At 38.1% G+C, this 21,720-nt stretch overlaps 1 protein-coding gene across 4 annotated transcripts in view; it reads right to left on the bottom strand.

The window, feature by feature from the left end:
- The window catches only part of MAP3K15 (mitogen-activated protein kinase kinase kinase 15), a 92,864-nt gene that overhangs the window by 52,848 nt on the left and 18,296 nt on the right, over nt 1-21,720 (bottom strand). For 2 of the 4 annotated variants that reach the window (XM_054838231.1, XM_054838250.1), the window contains exons 2-4: nt 11,854-11,993; nt 8,497-8,520; nt 2,655-2,726 (exon numbers count right to left, since the gene is read on the bottom strand). The exons of 1 other annotated variant lie outside the window; for it this stretch is intronic. In XM_054838231.1, the coding sequence (XP_054694206.1) occupies nt 2,655-2,726; nt 8,497-8,520; nt 11,854-11,993 (236 nt within the window). The remainder of the gene's footprint in view (nt 1-2,654; nt 2,727-8,496; nt 8,521-11,853; nt 11,994-21,720) is intronic. One more of the 4 variants, XM_054838242.1, reaches the window with a different exon arrangement.

Raw genomic sequence — 21,720 nt, 5'->3', positions numbered from 1 at the left:
ACCCAGACAATTGTGAAGTTTTCCACAGCTACTAGAAGCACCAGTATCCCACTTAGAGCTACGACAATTCTCTGTTGTTTAAAAGAAAAGTAAACTTTGCATTTCAGAGTAACTAGATTGGAGCACTGAGGCATGGGTGAGTATGATACATCTAACACAATCCACTACCACTAAATACTCTTCAGCCGCCACCTTGGGGATATCAAGGCATCAAACACATACAGCAAAACCATACCTTTCATTTTTTCATATCATCTAAGCCTGCAGTAAAGCTGTAGCCATTTAAAGTCACCTTGAACAATGCTGAGATGATGGAAAGAATGGATATGAAGATGGCATATTTTTATATGCATTAATAAACTAGACAAAAGACTTAAACTGTTCACAGGAAGTAACAATGTGGAGTATGCAGTTACTAAAAATAGAAATGGAAAAAAACCCCTGTATCAGTACATCCTGTTGCTGATCTGAGTCTGTAGGGATTTAGAATTTTAAATTATTTCTAACAGATAAAGATCAAGCCACATTCCTTCCTCATAAACCCTACAGTACAGTATCTCTGTTGTAATAATATAATTATCTGTTGCAATGTTATCTTTACTTCCTACTAAAAAAGTTGAAAAATTGCAACCCAAACCACCAGTATGTTAAAACAGTGTAGTCTCAGGTTTATTCAAATAAACACTGAGTTCAGTGCAATGTAATAGCTGCTTGTGTATAAACTCTATTCTTAAACCTGTAACAGCGAATTAGCTCTTCCTGCAATGGAAAAAAAAAATAATCCAATTTTAAAGTATAATGTATCTTGTGATGCAAAGACAGCTGCAGTTATCTACTGAAAAAGCAAAGCAATTTTCAGAAAAAGTGACACATGTAAAACACTATTAATCTTATTCAGCCAACATCTCATCTATTTGACCTAGATTTCTTGCCTCTTTTTGGACAGTAAAATCTATACAATTAAAACCACATTTTTATCCGGACAGACACATTTTTGTGTGCAGAAGTCAGGAACCCTGCACATATTCGAGCACGCCACCTTTTCTGAAAAGCAACCAGTTCCAATTTTGTAGCTTCTACTGTCCCATATTTACATATAATAAATTATAAAGCCCCTTCATATAGACTGTGTGGCCTTTCTAAGAGAGTCTTTCTTATCTTCATTATGGAAAAAAACAGTTCTGTCCATCTACTTTTCTTATGATATCAAGAGTTAGAGATGGCTGAAAATATCATCCTTGCTTCTTCTAGTCACCTAAGTCAGCATGCTGGTCTCTGACACCAAAAGTTAATAATGGTGAAAATTACTGTCCTGTCATACACCAACTATTGCTTTTTAGGATAATGAACAAATGACACAGGTATGTATGAAATAACATATATAGCAATTCTAGCTGCAAATATATATAAATTATGACTTATTTAATTGTAATAGAATTATAACTTCATATCTTATAAAGACTGTATAGTGAATGGGTTTATTTTAAGATTAGTAGTTAAGCTATATCATTGTCTTATTTAGAGAAATTTTTAAGCTAAAAATTACAAAAAACCAAGCAGACTGAAAAAAAAAAAAAAGCTCTCAATAGCTCACCTTCCCGCAAATAACGTATGCCCAGTATGCTAGCAATGAAACTTTTGTATTCAATCACAACGCTTTAAAATCTACCACAAAAAGAGCCAAAAGTTTAGGAACATAAAGAAGCCCAGGAAGTAAATGCAAGTAAGTTGAGAGAGGGACCTGGTCTTCAGGGGAAAATGGTTAAAGGAATTAAGCACAGAGCCACGCCTTTGCTGAAGGGCTGAAAGAGTTAGGCCCACGTAGGCCATTTTTTAGGCTCTAGGCAAGACAGACCAAATGTGAAGTGCTTTTGGTTTTAAAGTACTCCTCTAAACATTTTGCTAATGCTGTTAAAAGTAAACTTTTGACCTTAATAATGTAAACATTTTTTTTAAATGTACTGCTACAGTTACGCTGGTACAACTGTCACTTTGTGACAGAGCAGCTACACTAGAATTAAAGGTTGTTGTTTTGTTTTGGGTCTTTTTCAGATAAATAATGTTGAGTAAAATCTCTGTATTTTTAAGGTGGGAATTTTGCCTGCACAACTAATAGCACAATTATTTTACTTGAGCCATGCAGTTCATTTTGCCACTTGCTTGTATCAAGAGTATTAGGGGTGCTTACCCTACCTCACAAAGCAATTAGAAGGAAAACACATAAGATAACAGAAAATAAACTGCTTTCATTCAAAGAAGTCACAAACTTCTGAGTGTTCAGGGAGTCCAGTCTGCTGTTGTCTTAAGAATCAAGATTTTCACAGTAGTTTTCTGTGACATCACCTTCCTATCCATCTTGTGATACAGGTGACTAAGATACTATAAACTTTTAAAAAATACTTCCTCTTCTAAAGTTGAATATATGCAGTATTTTTATGTAAAGACTGTGATGAGAGATTATCACAAGCCAAACATTCTAAATGCTCAGGATCTAGCTTGCAAGGAATGAGTACTCTAAGATTACAATCACTTTGAAGGAAAGACCCTGCCAAGCACTGTTCTTAAAGTATCTTTATACATTTCTAAATGCCTAGAAACACAGTCATAAGATGGCATATCTATTCAACAGAAAGCAGATTTAAAGTGATACATACTTTGCCTATCAGATTACCACTGTGGTATTCAGGAGGTACTTGAACCCGAAGAAAAGCTTTGTGGTTGGCAACCTACTCCAAATTGAAATAAAACAACAAAGAGGAAAACACCACCACAAAACAGCATAAGAATCAAAAAGACAGACATGACACATGAATAGAGAAATTATTAAAGAAAGCAACAACAAAAATGAATGTAGATATTTATAGCAAGTCCATACTTACAAGGCCAAGAAAACAGTGCAATACTTTGCCACTCAGAATGTAAGATTTCTCTATCTACGTGATTTTTTTTGTCTATACATCTCCTTGTGTCATCATTAATATGCTTTCAAGTCTTACTTTTATGAACCTATCAGATTCATTATCTGATTAGTTAACTATAATCCAACCACTACAAATACGCATTCCTTGAGACAGTAACATTTCCATAAAAACTAACTTTCATAAATAAATTTTAAAAGCCTTAGTTTTCATTACATCAATAGTAACAGTGGTATATTTCATGTTTAGAAACACTAAAGGTAATGTTTACTGGGTTACCCATTGCCTTTGTACTATTCTCCCCTGAAAAAGAAAAACAATAGTCTGTATTTAAGATGTTCCTATTCCTCTTTCATTCTGTGTCCTTTTGCAAACTCTTTTAATACTTCTGCTACCTCAGGCTTTTTAAGAAATATATCATTAAATAACCATACCACAGAAACTTTTATGCATTGTAAAAATAATCAGAAAATAAAAAATGGAAAGCTACTCTGCAATACTACTTCTTCAGATTATTATATTTATATAATGTAATCATACTTTAGAGTCTTGGCTCTTGTTTCAATACATTTGGGCTACTACATTGAAGAATATAAGTCCAAGTGCAAAAATCTTTCTATTTAGTTTTCTTAAATGTTTATTGCCTTGAAACAGTAGATACAGTCTAATTTATACAGCTACTGAAACTCTGAAGAGACTTTCTGCCAATTACAATAAAAAGTGATTTTTTTCTACATAAAAATTCCTTGTGGCAAGGATAAATTGCAATCCTGTTCCCTTTAGATCAAGAAGAATTTTTGCTAATGACTCCTCCATGGCCCAGATATTTTTCTCTGCCTACTATAAGAGCTGCTACAGGATTTAATGAAAAAAACCAACCATTTAAACCTCTGAAAATACTTCATCAGGCCCACAGGCCTAAGTATACTATAATAAACCTTCTGGTTTAATAGTCAGCTTACTTCCCTTTAAATACCTTCCCCAAAAGCAATTAACAGGGTTATTCAAATTTCTTCAGGCATACCATCAACTATTGAAAAATTAACTAGTAAGTCTTTCTCCTTATATTCTGCACTTGCCATAATAGCTTTTCCAGAGTGGGAAGTTCTAGTTTGTATTTTCAATGCCACATTCAAACAAACCGAATGGATCAAAGTATGTATGTCAAATTATTGCCAGGAGGACTGTACATTTTGCTTCCTGACTCCAGCAGTTTTTAAAAAGCCCCTCATGCACTCTTTTCTTCACTCAATCTTAGACTTTTTTTATGCACCGTTCCTTAAAATTCTGTAGAGGGAGAGGAAATTTCCCTATTGAAAAAAAATAATAATCAAGGATAGCAACAAAACGTCCATCAAAATAGAACAACTTCCCATGGAATTTGTCTATTACATTGACTTGGGGGAATATTGTTTTTTTAAGCTTTTTTTTGAAAATCCTTGAAATTTCATTTCTCCAGTAAACCAATGTCTACCTGATGTCTAAAGGAACTCCAAAGCACAAGCCCATTTTCCATAGATACATTTATTTTCCTGTGCCCTACAGTCCAGTGGCATCCACTGTGCTCTCAAACCTTGTTTTTTCTATAATGAGACAGGAAACAAACTGTTCTGCAAGACTGCCTGTTTGCAATTTATTTTATCGGTGGTAATTTAGACAGAAACTAGGAAGCTGCACATACACCCTCAGTAAAACAGTCCTCAAAGCTCAGAGGAGCTCTACAGAAGAAACCTAACTGATAGGACACAGAATCTTGACCTTGATTTTCATGCCAGGGCAATTCTTTCTTGGGAACTGAACTCCCATAGCCAATAATTCTTTCCTTTTGTATCCAAGTATGCAATAAATTATTAATACAGAATTTTAATTGCTTGTTTGGGGGAGGCAAGTAGAACTGAATCACATTTCCCATCTTATCCCTGAAAACTTCATTCCTGGATGGTGGAAGGAAGGAAGGAAGTTATCCTACTCTTACACTCTTTTTTTCAATAGTAAGCTATTAAATCTTTCAGACTCACACCACTGCAGCATGCTGCTGTATAATTTTCACTGTTAGATCAGCTGTACTCAGGCCAAATCTCAAATGAATTGCTGACCTTTTTTCTATGCATTGTTTTCAGCTTTATATCCAGTTTCCTCGCTCTTGCTTCCTCCTTGATGCTGATTTAGAATAATGTTTTCTTTACAAGGAAAACATCCATTTTCTTCAAGGCTTACTTTTCTTACAAGGCTTTTGTGTAATACATAAAAGAAAATCACCCCAGATGACACACTAGACATTCATCTTCTCCGCATCTTTAACATGACTCCACATCTGTTCTATGCTACAATTTTTTTGCACCTTTGTACATTTGCAGGATAAACAGCAAAGATGAGGGCAAGAGAAAGCCCTGAGCTACAGCAGCCAGCACAGAAAGTTTCACTTGTGCTGCTGGAAAAATGGTGTGCTGTGCCTGGTAGCAATCTCAGTTGTCCCCCTTCCCTTATACACAGTGCAGATGCGTGAACACAGAGCTTATAAGACATGGAGAGGACGTCTCTTCATAAAACTAGCAATGGTATTCCTGCAGCTACCTCTGGGTTGGAGGAAGGCTTAGCAGATCAAGTATCTGTCCTCTTTCCAACATGTATTCAGACCCTAATGAAGAGCGCATTTAAGCTTTTTCTGCTATTCCACAGCTATGGCGGAGGCACACCCACACTTTTCAATCAGGAAAAGTGAAATGAAAACACAAAACCCCAGTACAGGGGTATTAACTATTGTATCTAATATTCAGCATTTAAACTGAAATGGTTATGTAACTACGTACTTGATTGGCCACAGTAAATTCAGACCAATTCTGTACCTACTTAACTAGCAGAGTAACCTTCATCAGCAATTAACTTCAAACAAGACATTGCCCATATGTTGTCCCAAAAGTGGGATCATTTACTCAGTGTGCAGTACACCAATATACACACAGAGCAGAGGTATTTTATTTATTTCATGTCTGTGCAGAGATGGGTGCTAGGTGGCAATTCCACAAAGCTAGCACACCATGCACAGAATCTACCACATATTTATCTTGTTACAGGATTAGAAAAACCCACCTAAATTTACGCTAATTGGTTATTAATTACTGCATCATCTACAATTGGTCGCGCATCTTTAAATTAGCAGGCATGCTCCTTGGGCAGCGGGGGGGTGTGTGTAACTTGCATAGTCCTTTAATTGGGTAGGTGGTGGCGAATCCACCCCCCCACCCCAGCCACCTTTCCCTTCCCCTGGTTACTGGCGATTCTTGTTGACTTCAGGCCTCTCTGGCAATCACCCAGCTCTCAGTGCTTTCTGGGGCAGGATGTTTCCTCTTTAGCAGTTTTTCAGCTCTTCTTCAAAGATATAGTCATCAGCAAAGCAAGTAGTGCATTTAACCCTAAATTAAACAGTGTCTAAGCACTAACCCAAACACGTTTCTGTCCTTGTAAAGTGGAAAATTCTACTTTATGGATATCACATACAGTTGTAAAATATTTAACCAAGCAATGAAGTGGTGGCACCATACCGGGGCAGTGACAAACTGGAAGCCTCTCATGACAACTCACTGGATTTGAAAGGAGGGGAAAGCAACTGTCTATTTGAAGTCAACTCCGACTTAAAAAAACAAAGTTTTAACCTATTAACTATTTAGCTTGCTAATTAGTTTGTTGTAATTTCTGATTAAAAAAAATGGATAAAAGAATGCAATATGGGAGCACATTTATCTAATAAAAGAGAATATGAACAGCTTCAAATAACACAGAGGGGTCAAGAAACCATACTTGGTATTTACAGTCATTTATTTTTTCCTCACTGCATTTTACTCACAATTGTTTTCTTAATTTAAGCACTTGAAGGAAGTGGCTTAGGCAATCCCCCTTTTTTAAAGGAGGGATCAGGATCCTAGTTTCAGGATGCCTCCCTGCCCTTTTTGCTATCCACATGATGTTTACAGGTCTAATACCAGGCCCTGCTGTAGAAACCACGTCACCAGATCCATCTTTTCTTCTCTTCCATGTGGAAGGTAAATATCTCCCTCTGTGGGAGAAAGAATCTGCCAAAAGAAGATTGCACGTTGCTAATCTGATCACACTAGGCTGAACTTGCCACTGTTCTCTTTGCCCTTACTCCACTTCTAGAATTACCACCAAATGGCTCAGTCACAAATCTCCCTCTTGCTCTGGAGGGGAAAACACATGCTTGAGACATTTTGATGATCCACCAGTTGATGGATAGTAGCATTCACAAGCAAATCTGCCTCATTCTGAGGCCTTCCTTCACAAAGCTACAGACTAGTAAATGCAGTTCACACCCCACCGTTGAAACTAGTTTAAAGATCACCAGGACAGACGGGAAAATGACCTGGATTTATTCATGTGCTCAACTTGATCTATCTTTAGCCTACGTGCAGTGCTGTGGCCAAGTATAAACAGCAGCTCAAAATAAACTGCTGTGACTAATGCATTATCTTCTACTAGTTCTCTTTAAAATTATTAGCAAAGTCTAAGAACATTTTATTATTTTAGTCCTGCTCAATATTTTTCACAAGAAAATAAGAGTATATGGTGAATGGTGGGAAACAAAGGAATAAATGGAAGTTTATTATTGCCAGACTCTTCTCAGTGGTGCCCAGTGACAGGACAAGGGGTGGCAGGCACAAACTGGAACACAGGAAGTTCCATCTCAATATGAGGAAAAACTTCTTCACTTTGAGGGTGACCGAGCACTGGAACAGGCTGCCCAGAGAGATTGTGGACTCTCCTTCTCTGGAGATATTCAAAACCCGCCTGGATGTGATCCTGTGCAACCTGCTCTAGGTGATCCTGCTTTAGCAAGGGGGTTGGACTAGATGATCTCCAAAGGTCCCTTCCAACCCCCACCATTCTGTGATTCTGTGAAGTTTAAGATTTTTGCAAACTCGACAGTCCTCCAAATAACAGTGTAGAGTGTTTAATGAAAATAACCACTGATATGATGTGAAGTATGACAAAATACTTAACTAAGATATCGCAGCATATTGCAACAAACCTAAAATAACCACTAAATTTTATCTTGGTTCAGGCTTACTTGTTTGGTTCTACTTGCATTAAAGGTAAAATACTTTTACTTTGGGAAATAAGCTTTTGCATTCCAAAGTAAAATCTGTGAATTTGTGAGGAAGAGGATGGGTATACTGTAGCCAAAGCTGTTTGAGATACAAGAGTAAGCCCTATTAAGGCATCACACACATATACATTTGCACAAATGGGTGAAAGCGGTAGAGGGAGAAAGAGACTTTGAATTTGAGTTTACATTTTGATCTATCAACCTACATATAGAACATATATCTACTGGCACTTTTATAGAACTTAAAAAGGAACTTATAAAGAAAAGTAATTTTTTAATTAAGGTTTACTTTGGAAAGGAAGTCAACAAGATTTCCACTAGTTTGATTTGTATATAGGTAAAACAGACTTCCTTCAATCATATATACATATATGCTTGGCAGCTTTGTTATTAGACTTGCTTTAAATGTAGTATCCTCATTTTGTGTTTTAAAATGAATGTGGATTTAATACTTACTGTGTTTTTCTGAGATACCATATCCTGGGGGGGGAAAAGAGAATAAAAATGTTTATTCATTTTTACTGGGAATTATTATTTCCAATTAAAAAAACTGGTATACGTATACACACACACACACACACACACACAGAGAGATGTGTTCTTCATAGCATAATCCAGATTTCCTGCCACAGCAAATTCCTAGTAAAGGGACAGGACAACATCAAGAGCAGTCTTAGTAGTTCAGGTTTGGAAAAAATTAACAATTCAAAGAAGAAACCTATTTAAAGAAGTGCTCAGAAGATGAAGAAAGTTGTACTTGCCAGTAACTGGAGTTTCTCAGGCTAGGCAACTCCATATAGGCAGTCACACTCCAGGCATTTGTGAGACAAAATCATTCAAAGCTGGAGATTATTTTTCTCTGAAAGAATATCCTTAAGATACCTAGGCCCCTTTCCTATCTGGATGCACACAGACCAACACCCTCCTCCTACACTCTAATTATTCTTATCTCAAAATCTAAGAAGAGATACTGAAACTATGAGGCAGATGATAAACTAATGGGCATGTAAACCAGACCTCAAAGATTTCCAGTTGCTGGTAAGTAACCTTCTCCTCCTTCTAGTGATGGCTTACATGTCCAATGAACAGTGCTCAGTGAAACTAAAGAGATGTCCAGGTAAGTCACGCTACAAATCTTAGCTATACACTTGTTTCTAAGTAAGGTTATTGAGATAACTTAATCCTATGTGATCTGACAACCTAAGATGAATCTGCTTGAGCAACTTGCTATCTGACAGCCTGAAATCCACTTGGACAACCACTGCACAGAAATGATTGTGACCATGCATCCTTTTCCTCAACAACAGACAAAATATCAGGGACCATCTAAGAGGTCTAGTTCTGCAAATATGACCCTCTTGAAATCTGGATTATATATTCTTTTGTATGCTTGGAACTCAGTTGTTTTGGAAAGAACATTGGTGAAACTGAAGAGACAACGCTTGGGAGAATTTCAGGATGGGTCTTAAGAAATAAGCTACTATGAAGTCAGGTTGCCTGAACTTCACAGATCTTTCCAGTAGAAGTAATAGCAGTCATGAATACTGCTTTTATAACATTTAGGCTAGCCACTTTTAAGAGGCATGCACAGCAATCTAGATCCAAGTACAGTAATAAATTCCTGAAGGAAAGGGAAAAAAACCTGACCAAATTAGTCATAAACCTGAGAATAAAGAAACACCAGGAGATGGTCAAAAATACATATTAAGGTACCAAAACCTAAACAGATTAACTGATTAAACTCCTTAAGGCCAGTAAAATACCTCAGAACAAAAGTGATGGAAGGCTCAGACATCTGAAATATCACTTACCTGAAAATTAATATGTCTACCTAGCTAAGCAAGTATCTCCATAGAGCCTTATCTACTGCAGATAAAGATCTTTCTCAGCAGCAAGAAATGAATTCTTCTGAGAACTATCCAGCACCTAAGCCATGAAATATGTCATGAACTGTTCTTCACTGAAAGACCCTAAGAACAATCCCTATTGCCTTCTGAAGTATTCCTAAGAAAGGTATATTAGCATATTTGAATGGTATCCAACACTGAACTGGGGCTCAGTTGCAGAAGAGGTATCGACGACGTCAGGGTAGGATTGAACTATGTCCCAGCGCCCTGCTTAAACTACTTTAGCACTTGATTCAGAAGATCTCTTCTACTTGGTTCCAACAACTTAAATCAAGTCTTCTGATCCCATAGTAAGATATGGTAGGGGCCTACGTAGCCCAGGGAGGTTATGCAAATAACTGGGAGATGAGGAAGAGATCAGTGACACTGGCAGAGTTGCTAGCAGAAGAGAGATTGAAGCAGATAACAGCTTTTCTAGCCTTAAGTGACCCAGTCATGCTTCAGTGTTCTCAGGTCCCCAGACTTGTTCTTGAGTTTTACATCGTTGGAAAAAAAAGCCCAAGAACTGACACTGCAAAGACTTGCAAGTTCTGGCAACAAACAATCTGAAGATCCAACCCATGGATGGATGTAACCCTGGAGGTCATTCAGCACTCCAGTTATGGAGCAGGTGCTTGCATATGTGCTTGGCACGAAGCGCAGAAATCAAAGCCATCCACAGTGGTCCTCACTGGGCAGAGACAAACAGAAGACAACTAGCCTGTGCTTCCCAAATTTTGGTACATCTTTGGGAGAACCAAGTTGATCAGAACATCTGAGTGACAGCATAAAAGAAAGGTAAATGCATTAATGAGAAATAAAAATGAAAGATCTCTTTGCAGTCAGGTATATTAACAATTCAGGATGAAAATGTGTATGCCTGCCCACCCAGATTACCTAAAGAAATGGAGGGCATGCAAGCAGGTCACACAGAATGTGAATGTGTATGTGGACCACCACCTGAAGAAAGGATGTATGGGATACCAGACACATCAGAGTACAATTGATTACATTGAAAGTAGAAGAGAGGAGAGAAGCTGTGACAGAACAGAGCTTTTCTGGGAAAAGAGGAAGTTCATACAAAATTAAGATTAAACTTAATATTCTTATAGGATCAAGAGAGGCTGGAGAATTCCAAACAGGATTTTTGGACATTGGTGATGTGAAAAATATAAAGTAGTTAGGGGCAATAACTCAAAATAAGGAAAAAAACACAAAGCATGAACAACGCTGCTCTCAGTGAAGGTAGCAAGAAAATGGATGATATTAAAAGCAGCAGTAGGTGATGATAGAAAGTATAAAAGTCTAAATGTGATCTAAAACAAACAGAACCTGCACTGAGAAAGACAGAAACATCCACAATATGTGACTTGCATCCAGAACAGCAATTTCAGGACTTAAGTGTATAGCATGTATTATCCTACTATGAAAATGAAGAGCGGACCTATAAAAAGATTTGGTGAGGACCTCTTTTTTATCTTCAAACACTGATAAAAAGGAGATTCTTGTAGCCTTAGCTAGAGATACAAACCTCATCTGACAGAAGCATTTCAATAGTAGGAGTAGGTTGCAATACAACCCTTGTTCAAGTGTCATTATTATGAAGACGATAACATTTTTTTTTTCACATGTACTCTAATTAAGAGAGGGAAAGGAAGGAAAAAATCAGACCTGCACTCTCACTTCTAAGTCTAACCATCTGAAGCAAAATCAATACCATATTATGGATCTTCTCTTATAAATAAGCTCTTATACTATTCTAATCATTACTATTTTTGCTAGCAGCTGTTTTTCTTAGAATGATTTTGTTATGTAGCTATCAGGAAATCACATTCAATGGAAGTTTCAGAAAAAACCCAAATGTTTGCAGGATCATGTATTTAAAGATATTTCTGAAATGAAGCATATTTTGAGGGGAGAACCTTACTTTGAGAGACTGAGCAGTGTCAGCATCAGTGTCATGGTAGAGTATAACATTATTAGCCATGTCAAAGCTTTCACGCACGCCAAGGTGGTAGAACAGTGATGGTTGCTTGGAAATATCACTCATGTCCACAACCGCAACATCTGAAATGAGAGAGGGAGGGGGAAAAATGCTAAAAAAAAAATCATCTTAAAACCAAATTTATTCTTACACAAGATTTAAAATAAATCCTGAAATTACACATACATTTGGGCAGACAAAACCAATATATTCCAATAACGATCATTTTCTCATGGTACAAGTAAATTTTACCATTCACATAAAGAACCTACTCGGGAAATTATCACAGTGTTACAGTAACTGGAAGGCAGAGTTTATGAATTCTGCTTGAGGTTTTGAAATCACAGCATCAGGAATACCTCTGGTGAAGAAGCAGTTCTGTATCTGCTCTCTGAGCTAGGCCTGACAGCCTGAATGCCCGATAGGATGGAAGGCTCCAAACCTTCAGGTAGAACCTCTAAGAACAATAATGTAGCAGAAAATTAGGGAAAACTGCGAGGCAAAATTTATCTTAAGAGGCTGAGGTTTGGAGAACAGGAAATTCCTACACAGTAGAAAAAGAAATTACTCTGAAAGCTGACTTTTAAAAGCTACAGGCAAAACGTTCAAGATGGGGGGGTACAGGAATGAGGGGATTCAACCACAAGTAGCCAGAGCAAGACTTCTGCTGCTCTTGGGCAGTATTCCAGTCAGAAATGGAAGTAAAAAAAATTATGTCAGTGGAAGATGACCTTTACAGGGAGCTAAGGAGAAATATCCCATGTTATGCAGAACAGCTGAGATACAGGTAAAAGATTCCAAGTTCATCATTTGGTTCTCATATAAACCTGAAGGCCAGTATAGAGAGATGGGGTAACTGGAGAAGAGGACACTTGCTGCCATTTTTTTTCCTTGATCCTTATATCCTCTATGCTACCTAAGAAAATTTTGGTTTAGAGCTTTTTTAAAGGTCTGTATCTACATGTCTGTCTGCTTTCACTGCTATGGGAGAGATGGATGAACTTAAATCCAAAGCATTCATAAGACTAGAGCCTTGCCATTGAAACCACAGGGGAGTCTGAGGTTCAAAACAGATTCCAGAGACTCAGTGCAGCTGGGCAGTAAATCTTACATCTCTGAAGGGATAACAGACAGCGTCTGTACCTACAGGGAATGACAGAAAAGGGTGAGCTACTAGTAAACAAGAAATTTAAAAGCAATCTGATGTATAAGATCCAGACACAGCAGTCAGTTTACCTGGGCTTCACAGAGGTTACACATCACAAGAATCAATACCTTATACTTGGTATGCAAGTTCATGGAAAAGTCTGCAATGAATACACACTCCTGTACAATTCCATCAGGCTATGCTAACACACCACACTGGAGTCAGCCAGTCCCTCTAGTTAGTAACTGACTCCCTGTTAAAGCACAAGGAATGTTTTGAGTCCAAAGACAATGACCTGCCTTAAGATCAAAGCATCAACATTCAAGAGCAGAACCCCTCCCCCCCCGCCCCCGCAAAAACCCAGCAAAACAAACACACACAAAAATCTAAACACCCCCCCCCCAAAAAAAAAACCCCACACCACCACAAAACAAAAAACCAAACCCCAACATAAAATCACAGCAACATGAGAAAAATCCCCTTATTCCTGTGGAACCTCAAATCCTGCACCATCTACTGATGATCTTTCCAGTTCCTGTTTAGCCAGCACTCTACAGCATGGACAAAATTCCTACTCTGCTGCACACTGTAGGGTCACACAAATTGAGTGGGCTTCAAGCAGTAAATCCGAGCTCCATACACATAATCAAATCTAGATTACCCCAATACTACAAAATTGTTTGGGAAAACATAAATGATCTATAAAACAAAAGTTAAGACAAACTAACAAGCAGACCTAGAATCAAATACCATCTAGGGGAAAAAAAAAGTCTAAGAGCTTGGACTGTTTTTAGCACTTGTATAAACTGTTTTTGTGGAACTAGAGTGCTGTGAAAGCAAAATCACCATCCTGGTAAGAGAATTTAGACAATGTGTTCATGTAGCACACAGATACTGCATTTTACAATACAATGTGAGCAATGATCCATAACAGAGTTTATTGAAACAAGGCTATACACAGTTCATTGCCACATGTAGTAGTCTACGACTGAAATTTGTCTTCTATTGACTGCTGCTAGGTAACAAGGTAAGCAGCATCAGAAACACATTAAATGGACCTAAGAACAGAAGCAAGCATCTGCATTAAAAAGGGTAATTATTCATCACTTAGATATTCATTCACACTGATAAAAGAAGATTTATGAGAATACGTTTTTCTTGTTTATTCACACCTCGTGAACACAGGTGTGAATAAGGTAAAATAAAATCAAACCAAAACAAATGGAAGACTAGCAGAGGAGATGAAGACGGTATCACAAAAATATGCATGCAAGTGAAAAAAAGCCCCAGGAAGATAATTGAATGGATCCAATCTGATCATGGGAATCAAGGGATGACACAGAAGCAAATGACAGCGGACAGAAGCAGAGCATCAGAAGTGTTAGTGGCTGTGGACAAGAACAGTGATGAGAGGCTGCATTCCCAGGGAGCTCTCCAAGCCCCCCTCCAGCAGGAACAGCAGCAGGCTTGGAGCAGGGAGGAAAGAGATCTACTTACAAACCAGCTTTACTAATATGCTAGTGAAACATCACTTGAGTCCAGTGGGCCCAGGAAATGAATGCAAATATGGGTGGAGAACAGATGACCAACAATAGATGCTTATTAAAGCAGCAGATCCCTACGATGTATCCAGTGCACTGGCTGCTGAAAGTACAGTGTTCAGTGTCACTGATCACTGGGTCTAAGCACATTACCCAACACTACTGTTTTCAGGGTTACATCTCTCTTCTTGATGAAAGAAAATGAAAGAAGAAAAAAAAAGAGAAAATGAAGAAATAGCCTGAAATATGCTGAAAGTTAAATGGAATCCAGGAGGCTTAACAGAAGAAAAAGTCAGAAAAAGTCTGTACTGCTTTCAACTTCTAATCTAAGACTCATGTCCATCCAGCCTTATTCATGTGGAAAGCAAGAACCTTAGTCCATTATTGTGGACTCATTATTTTTCAGCATTTGAAACCTATCTATACATAATAGATTTTAAAACAACAAACCTTAACATGATAATAGAAACCTTATTGGAGGAAAAAGCAGAACTCTGCCCTTTGTTATTCACTAGCAACCTGGTAAATTATGAACTTTCAGATTCTTATTGCTTCAGATTATTGGCTATTTGCATCAGTGTCCTTCATAGTTGCTAAATAAACAAATGTGTTATCCTTGAAATCTACTGGAGGAAACTATCAAAGTCTTTCTGAAGAACAACAACAATGGTCCTAAAGAAAAAAAATCATCATAACTATCTTCAAGAATCCATAACTTCAGGATGCATATGAGGTTTTTTTCTGCATGACTGCATGGTCCTTTAAAGGAAAGAATACCAAAGTTTTTACAGGGAAACAGTTATGGTAAAATTTGAAGTATATTTGAAAACTACTAACCCTTTACAGCTTTCACTTAAGCTAAAATAAAAGGCACGACACTCTCAACTTTAATATACCCTGTACTCCCAGAAACTGGGAGAGGGAATAGCTCAAGGCAATAAAGCATAACAGTAACTACCAACATAGAATCATAGAATGGTTTGGGTTGGAAGGGACCTTAAAGATCACCTAGTTCCAACCCCTCTGCCATGGGCAGGGACACCCTCCACTAGACCACGTTGCCCAAAGCCCCATCCAACCTGGCCTTGAACACTTCCAGGGGTGGGGCCTCCACAACCTCTGTGGGCAACCTGTTCCAGTGCCTCACCACTCTAACAGTAAAGAATTTCTTTCTAATATCTAATCTAAATCGACCCTCCTTCAGCTTGAACCCATTACCCCTTGTCCTGTCACTACACTCCCTGATAAACAGTCCCTCACCAGCTTTCCTGTAGGCCCCCTTTAGATACCGGTAAGCCGCAATTAGATCTCCCCGCAGCTGCCTTTTCTCCAGGCTGAACAACAGAACTGTTGAGGTAGTTTTTCAGCACAGTTTGTTATACCAGCAAACTGTCAGCACCTTCCCTTATATCCTAAACACAAGCCAATTTTAGTGTAAAACCACTGTCAACATTTGTGATGCTATTATGGCTCTCACAATGCATTGAGTTTCATGAAAATCTCACTGCTCTCAAATCATGCTATTCTGTAAGAATCTACTTACTTTTCTTTAAAAAAAAAGAATTTGTTCCAGTCACAATCATATAGTAAAATACAAAAATATAACCAGAAGTTGCCTTAGAAGATAAAAGTCTCATGAGACATAAATATGCAACTTTTTTCTAAATTGAGGAATTTCTGGTTGAACACAAGAGTATTACAATTCAACCTCTTCAAGTCTGCAGTATTAGAGCATGAACTTTGCTAACTTCACTGGTTTACTATAGGGCCAGAATTGGTCACAAAACCAAAACCCAACGAGGCAGTAATGATTTATCCTGCAATATAGACTTGTATATATTATAATCACATTAAATAGCATTTTAAAAAACATTTCATGTATTTCAGACTAAGCTTAACTTCTTCTAGATTAAAACCAAATGCTGCACCTTTGTATAAATACTGAAATTAAAATTAACTGTAATAGTTTAGAAATTGCTTATCAAGCACCTTTAAGAAGAAAGGTTGTTCTTATAAGTGGCAATCAACTTTTGCACAAGAATTCAGTTGTGGCTGAAGTCTGACTATAGGTTTCAGCCTACTTCAGAAAAGGAAACCCAAGCAAGCACACTGGAAGTCTGAAGCTTTTTGATAAAGTAAGGGCTCTTCCTTTGGAAAGAGCGTTTAGTTCAAAGGCCAAAGGAATTGAGAACTCAAAAGACAGGAAATTTAAGAATTAAAGTAGGTATGAATCCTCATTTTAATTTGGGACAAAAGACGATTTCTTTCTGTTCACATATAGTAAGCATTGAAGGAAAACCAGTGAGATTTAGGGGATTAATGACACCAATCACAAGTTAGAGAAGACAACTTTAATATTGGCCAAAGAGTTTTTTAATTAATTATTTTTAAAGGATTATTATCTTGGTGTCACGGTTTATCCCCAGAAGGTAACCAAGCAGCATGCAGCCACTCGCTCCCCCCTTGCCCCCCCCCCCAACAAGGGGGTGGGGAGGACAATGGGGAAAAAAAGAACTCATGGGTTGAGATAAAGACACTTTAATAGGATAACAAAGGAAGACAATAATAACAACAAGAATAAGAACAATTAAAAAAAATGCCAAGTGCTGCACAAATGCAATTGCTCACCACATGCAGAAGGAAAAAAACCAACCCAATGCCCAGTCTATTTCCAAGCAGTGAATCTGCCTCCCGACTGGCTTCCCCAGTTCTATAGGGAGCATGACGCTATATGGCAGGGAATATCGCTTTGGCCAGCCCAGGCCAGCTGTCCTGGCTGTGCTCTCCCAGCTTCTGGTGCACCTGGCAGGGTGTGAGAAGCTGAAAAATCCTTGACTTAGCACAGACATTACAGCTACCCAGCAACAACTAAAAACATCAGTGTGTTATCAACATGATTCTCATACTAAATCCACATCACAGCACTATACTGGTTACTAGAAAGAAAATTAAATCTATCTCAGCTGAAACCAGGACACTTGGGAAGACAACAGAGAAAACTGGATTCTGATTCTGGTGTATTGTCCATCCACACCCACTCTGATTATAAAATGAAGCAAAATCTAAATTTAGATACATCTCACTTTTGTCAGATCTAATGGATTTAAGTGCTTTAGGAATTCTGAAAACCTGGGCATCAAATGACAAAAATTTTGAAATGTGCTTGTCCATTATTTGTCTGTTTGCTCAGGAAAACAAAAGGACTGTTGTAAAGCAGCAATTTCAGGCACATGTTGTTTTATCGAAAACAGGGCAACACTTCTAATTTGCGTTCTCAGACTGAGCTTGTCATTTGCCTTTTACTCAGTTGTGGCTTTAATCTTATCTTCATCTGCCATAGGTTTTATGTTACAAAGTGATCTGTTGGTGAGAATAGTGCACCACACATCGAAATGTATCAATTCTGCTCCTCTCACCTAGCAAAATGGAAGGCAAGGAAAAAAAGCCTAACAATTGGGGCCCTTACAAAAGCCAACATTATCAGAACAGCAAACACAAGGCGGAAAGTCAGGCCTTTCTTTTGCATTTCTTCCTTCCTGTGTGTCAGATGTTGCTCTGGAAAGCAGTTTCATATCCTTCCCCATGAAGTCATTCTGCTCTGTGAATGTGAATAGTGTGAGTGCCGAAGAAGTGATTTTAACTATGTATTAGCTGAGCAGAAGAAGCATTCTTGGCTAAGGAAAGTCAGCTGTTAAATAACTTTCCTGAAAGAACCAGGCAAATCCAGAACTCTGCTGTTGCTAGGAAACTGCAAAACTTTAATTTCCAGATGAGCCTTCCCACTATACAGCAGCATTACTAACTGCAACAATTAGGATGATTGCTTTGCTCCACTTAACACACAAACACATTAAAACTGGCAGTGTCCCACCTCCAGAGACAAATCTGGGAACAGCTGTGTTAAGCAAAGTGGTCCAACTGGCACTTCCCAGGCCAGATCCAGCTGACCCACTGCCTTTGTTTGGAAAGCGGGCACTTCCCTGTAGAGGAGGAGGAGGAGGAATAAGAGTTGACATCCAAGTCTGTTTCTAACCACAGCATTTGGGTGTATGCTAGAGAGTCCTTTCATGCGGCCCAGCAAGGCATCTCCTCCTTCCTACACACCTAAAAAGTCTGGAGCACTCAAACTCACGTCTCTCAGCTTCCAAGACAAAAAAAGCCAAAATACAGCAGTGTTTAAATTACCAGAATAGTTAGAAGTTACCAAGCAAAGCCATAGCCTGGATTATACTCTGAAAGTGGAGATAAGGAAGCTGGCACACTTGCTTTTCATGTATAGATCACAAAAGTGCCTCACACGACTTCCATTCAAACCACAGGGAGAACCCCAGCAGCCTGAAATGGCAGAGGAGCGAGCGCTTTGTGGATAGCCATCCTGCAGGTAGTTAAATGTGAAGTCCAAAGAAGAAGCCAGCAGAATAATCCAGTGTGGAAAACAGGCAGCTGGAGTGAAACCAGTAATGAATGCAACCAGCACAAAGACAAGTACACAGAGCCTGAAAGCATTGTAATGTAAGGAATAAAAATATATAAAAAACCCAAACAAAACACCATTTATTTTAAATATTTACTTTAGTCATAACCAGAAAGAAACTTCTTGTTCATGAGATCAGTTCTCACCTGTAGCCTTTTGTCCTTTCCATTTCAAATACTAGCTTTTGGCAACAACAGTTGAAAATTTTAGTCTTAGCCCATCTTCCTAACATGTGACATGGTAACATTCACTGGCAATTCCCATCCAGCAAAATCGACCCTCGGGATACCACGAAAATCAGACAACAATCCAAAACAGCACAGACAAGATTGAGGGGCTGATGCTAATCTCTGGCTTCCATAATTCTGTACGAGTACTCATTTCATACAACAAACTCCATCACAGGGTTACATTCAGACCCAAACATTACAGCCACTAATCACGTTAGCACTGTGGTGTTACTTTACAGTTGTACTCAGATACCACATCTTTCATCTGTCCTCTGATACACGGAACACACATTAAAAATAGAACTAGAACATATTTTTCATGCTCCAGTGGCATTTATTGCAACTCAGGAGAAACTAATATCTAAAACTATTCATTTTTCTAAACTAAGACAAAGTATTTGTGCCATATTTATAATTGATACATATTCCTTAATATCAAAATAACCATCTGTTCCAAAAATTAAATCACCCAAGAGACTACACTTTAGTTAAAAGGAATGGAACAAATTACAGCAGGTGAGCAACACAGCCAGTTCTAGGGGCTGATCTGTAACCCAAGTTCTCAGTTATTTTTACATTTTAGGGTTTCCTTATTCATTAGATACATCAGCTGAAGCTTTCAATTCTTTCCCCTGCAATTGCATATTAGGAACTTTTTTGTTAAATGGAAGCAAGGATTCTTCCAAAAACCTTGGATACCAAATGCAAAAGCTTTAAGAAACATTTTAGATGTCTCTTAAATAGAATCAAATTCCCCGTAAAACTAAGTTTCAAACAAGGCAAGGTGTTACATTAAAATAAGAATGCAGTTCTACTGATCCAGAAAAGCAAAAATTGTGTCAAGAGGATGCCTGTGCTTATCATTTCTTTAACTGATCTTTTTAAAGAGAGTCTCTCAGACTCCGCCAAAACAGAATACAACCAGCACCCACAAGAACCGGTACGGGAAGTAAAACAGTTAATGTAATACATAGTGCATCCAAACTTAGAATGCATTTTTAATGCTTTTGCACAAGTATGAAGGAAAAAAATATTGTATGACTGGAATAGAAAAACACCTGAAAGTAACCTGTCATTGAGAAACGAGCAGAAATCTTTATTATTTTTTGTCCAGTTGGCAGTTTAGGGAAAGAAGGAAACAAAGAACTAATCCTCAAAGAACTTTTCTTGCAACACTGAATTGCAGAAGTTAGGAAATATATAATTCACTGTAAACAGTGTCTGCCTAAGCTTAGAAGTTGCTTAATGTTTTCCATGACAAAGCTTCACTTTCAGTCCTTTTTAACTTTGCCAGTCTTTGCTTCAGGTTGTTGGGTCTTTTCTTTATAAAAGATTTAATTAAAAACAACCCAGACACTGCTGAGACTGTGCTGGAGAACTTATGTTTCTGGCCAATGTTAAACATCCTCTCATGCCAAATTAAGAAGCCTTAGCGCTTCCAAGCACCAAAACAGAAATTTGTCAGACAAGTCAGGCTGTCTGGAAGTACTCTTGTTAGCCTCATGAAATGCTGCTCATTCCAAAGCTAAGATTTCAGCAGTGAGTTGGTCAGAGTCACAAAGGAGATGTTTGGTCTCAGATGAGCCAGTCCTCCCTCACTCCATTGTCAACGCAGAGAGAGGAAAAGCACTTTTAGAGCACCGTTTGTCTGATCCATCAGAAGTCTACTTTAGGATGAGATGAATCGCAGCCCAGAAGCGCTCATTTGTCCCCACTAACTATGAAGGGAGTCAAAGCCAACCACAGACACCCACAGTGAAGGTGTTCAGTGCTATGAACCCCCTCCATAGAGCCTAGCAGCTCTGCTTTGAAGAATTTCATTAACCATTAAGACATTTCAGTCAAAAATTATATCAGATATTTCCCTGCAGATGTTCCCACCAGCTGATCAACAAATTGGTAGCCAACAGAACTACAGGTCTTCCTCATCAGTACTATAACCACAGTCACTTTGCCTGTGAGAAAGAAAAGGAAAGATAATCACAATTCAAACCCTCAGCTAAGATTTCCAAAGGAGTCTCTGGAACACCTAACTCTTGCTTGAGTTTCCCATAAAATGGGAGCTCATTTGTGAATCCCAGCTTATGACGTTGTTTGTTCTGGCACTCAAGAAATATGATTATACAACTGTGTGGATGCCTGTTCTTTAAGAGGTGTTTTTGTATGTACTACCTCAGCCCAGAATCTTTTCTGTTACTCATATAATCTGATTGTTTAGTTACATTGAAACATTGACTATAACCTCCTGGCCAATGGATTAAGTTTATACTCAAGTTAAATTCTCAGTAAAATTACCTTTAAGTCAAATATAAGCATTACATTTCTCTATAAGGCAATGACATTCATACTAAAGCTAGTAAGAAAGCTAGTAACAGATTTTTTTAAATTTTCTTTCTTCCTTCCCTTTCATACCATAGT

Source organism: Grus americana, chromosome 1, assembly GCF_028858705.1.
Source record: "Grus americana isolate bGruAme1 chromosome 1, bGruAme1.mat, whole genome shotgun sequence".
In the NCBI taxonomy this organism is placed as follows: domain Eukaryota; kingdom Metazoa; phylum Chordata; class Aves; order Gruiformes; family Gruidae; genus Grus; species Grus americana.
This window is presented reverse-complemented; position numbering and strand designations above follow the sequence as displayed.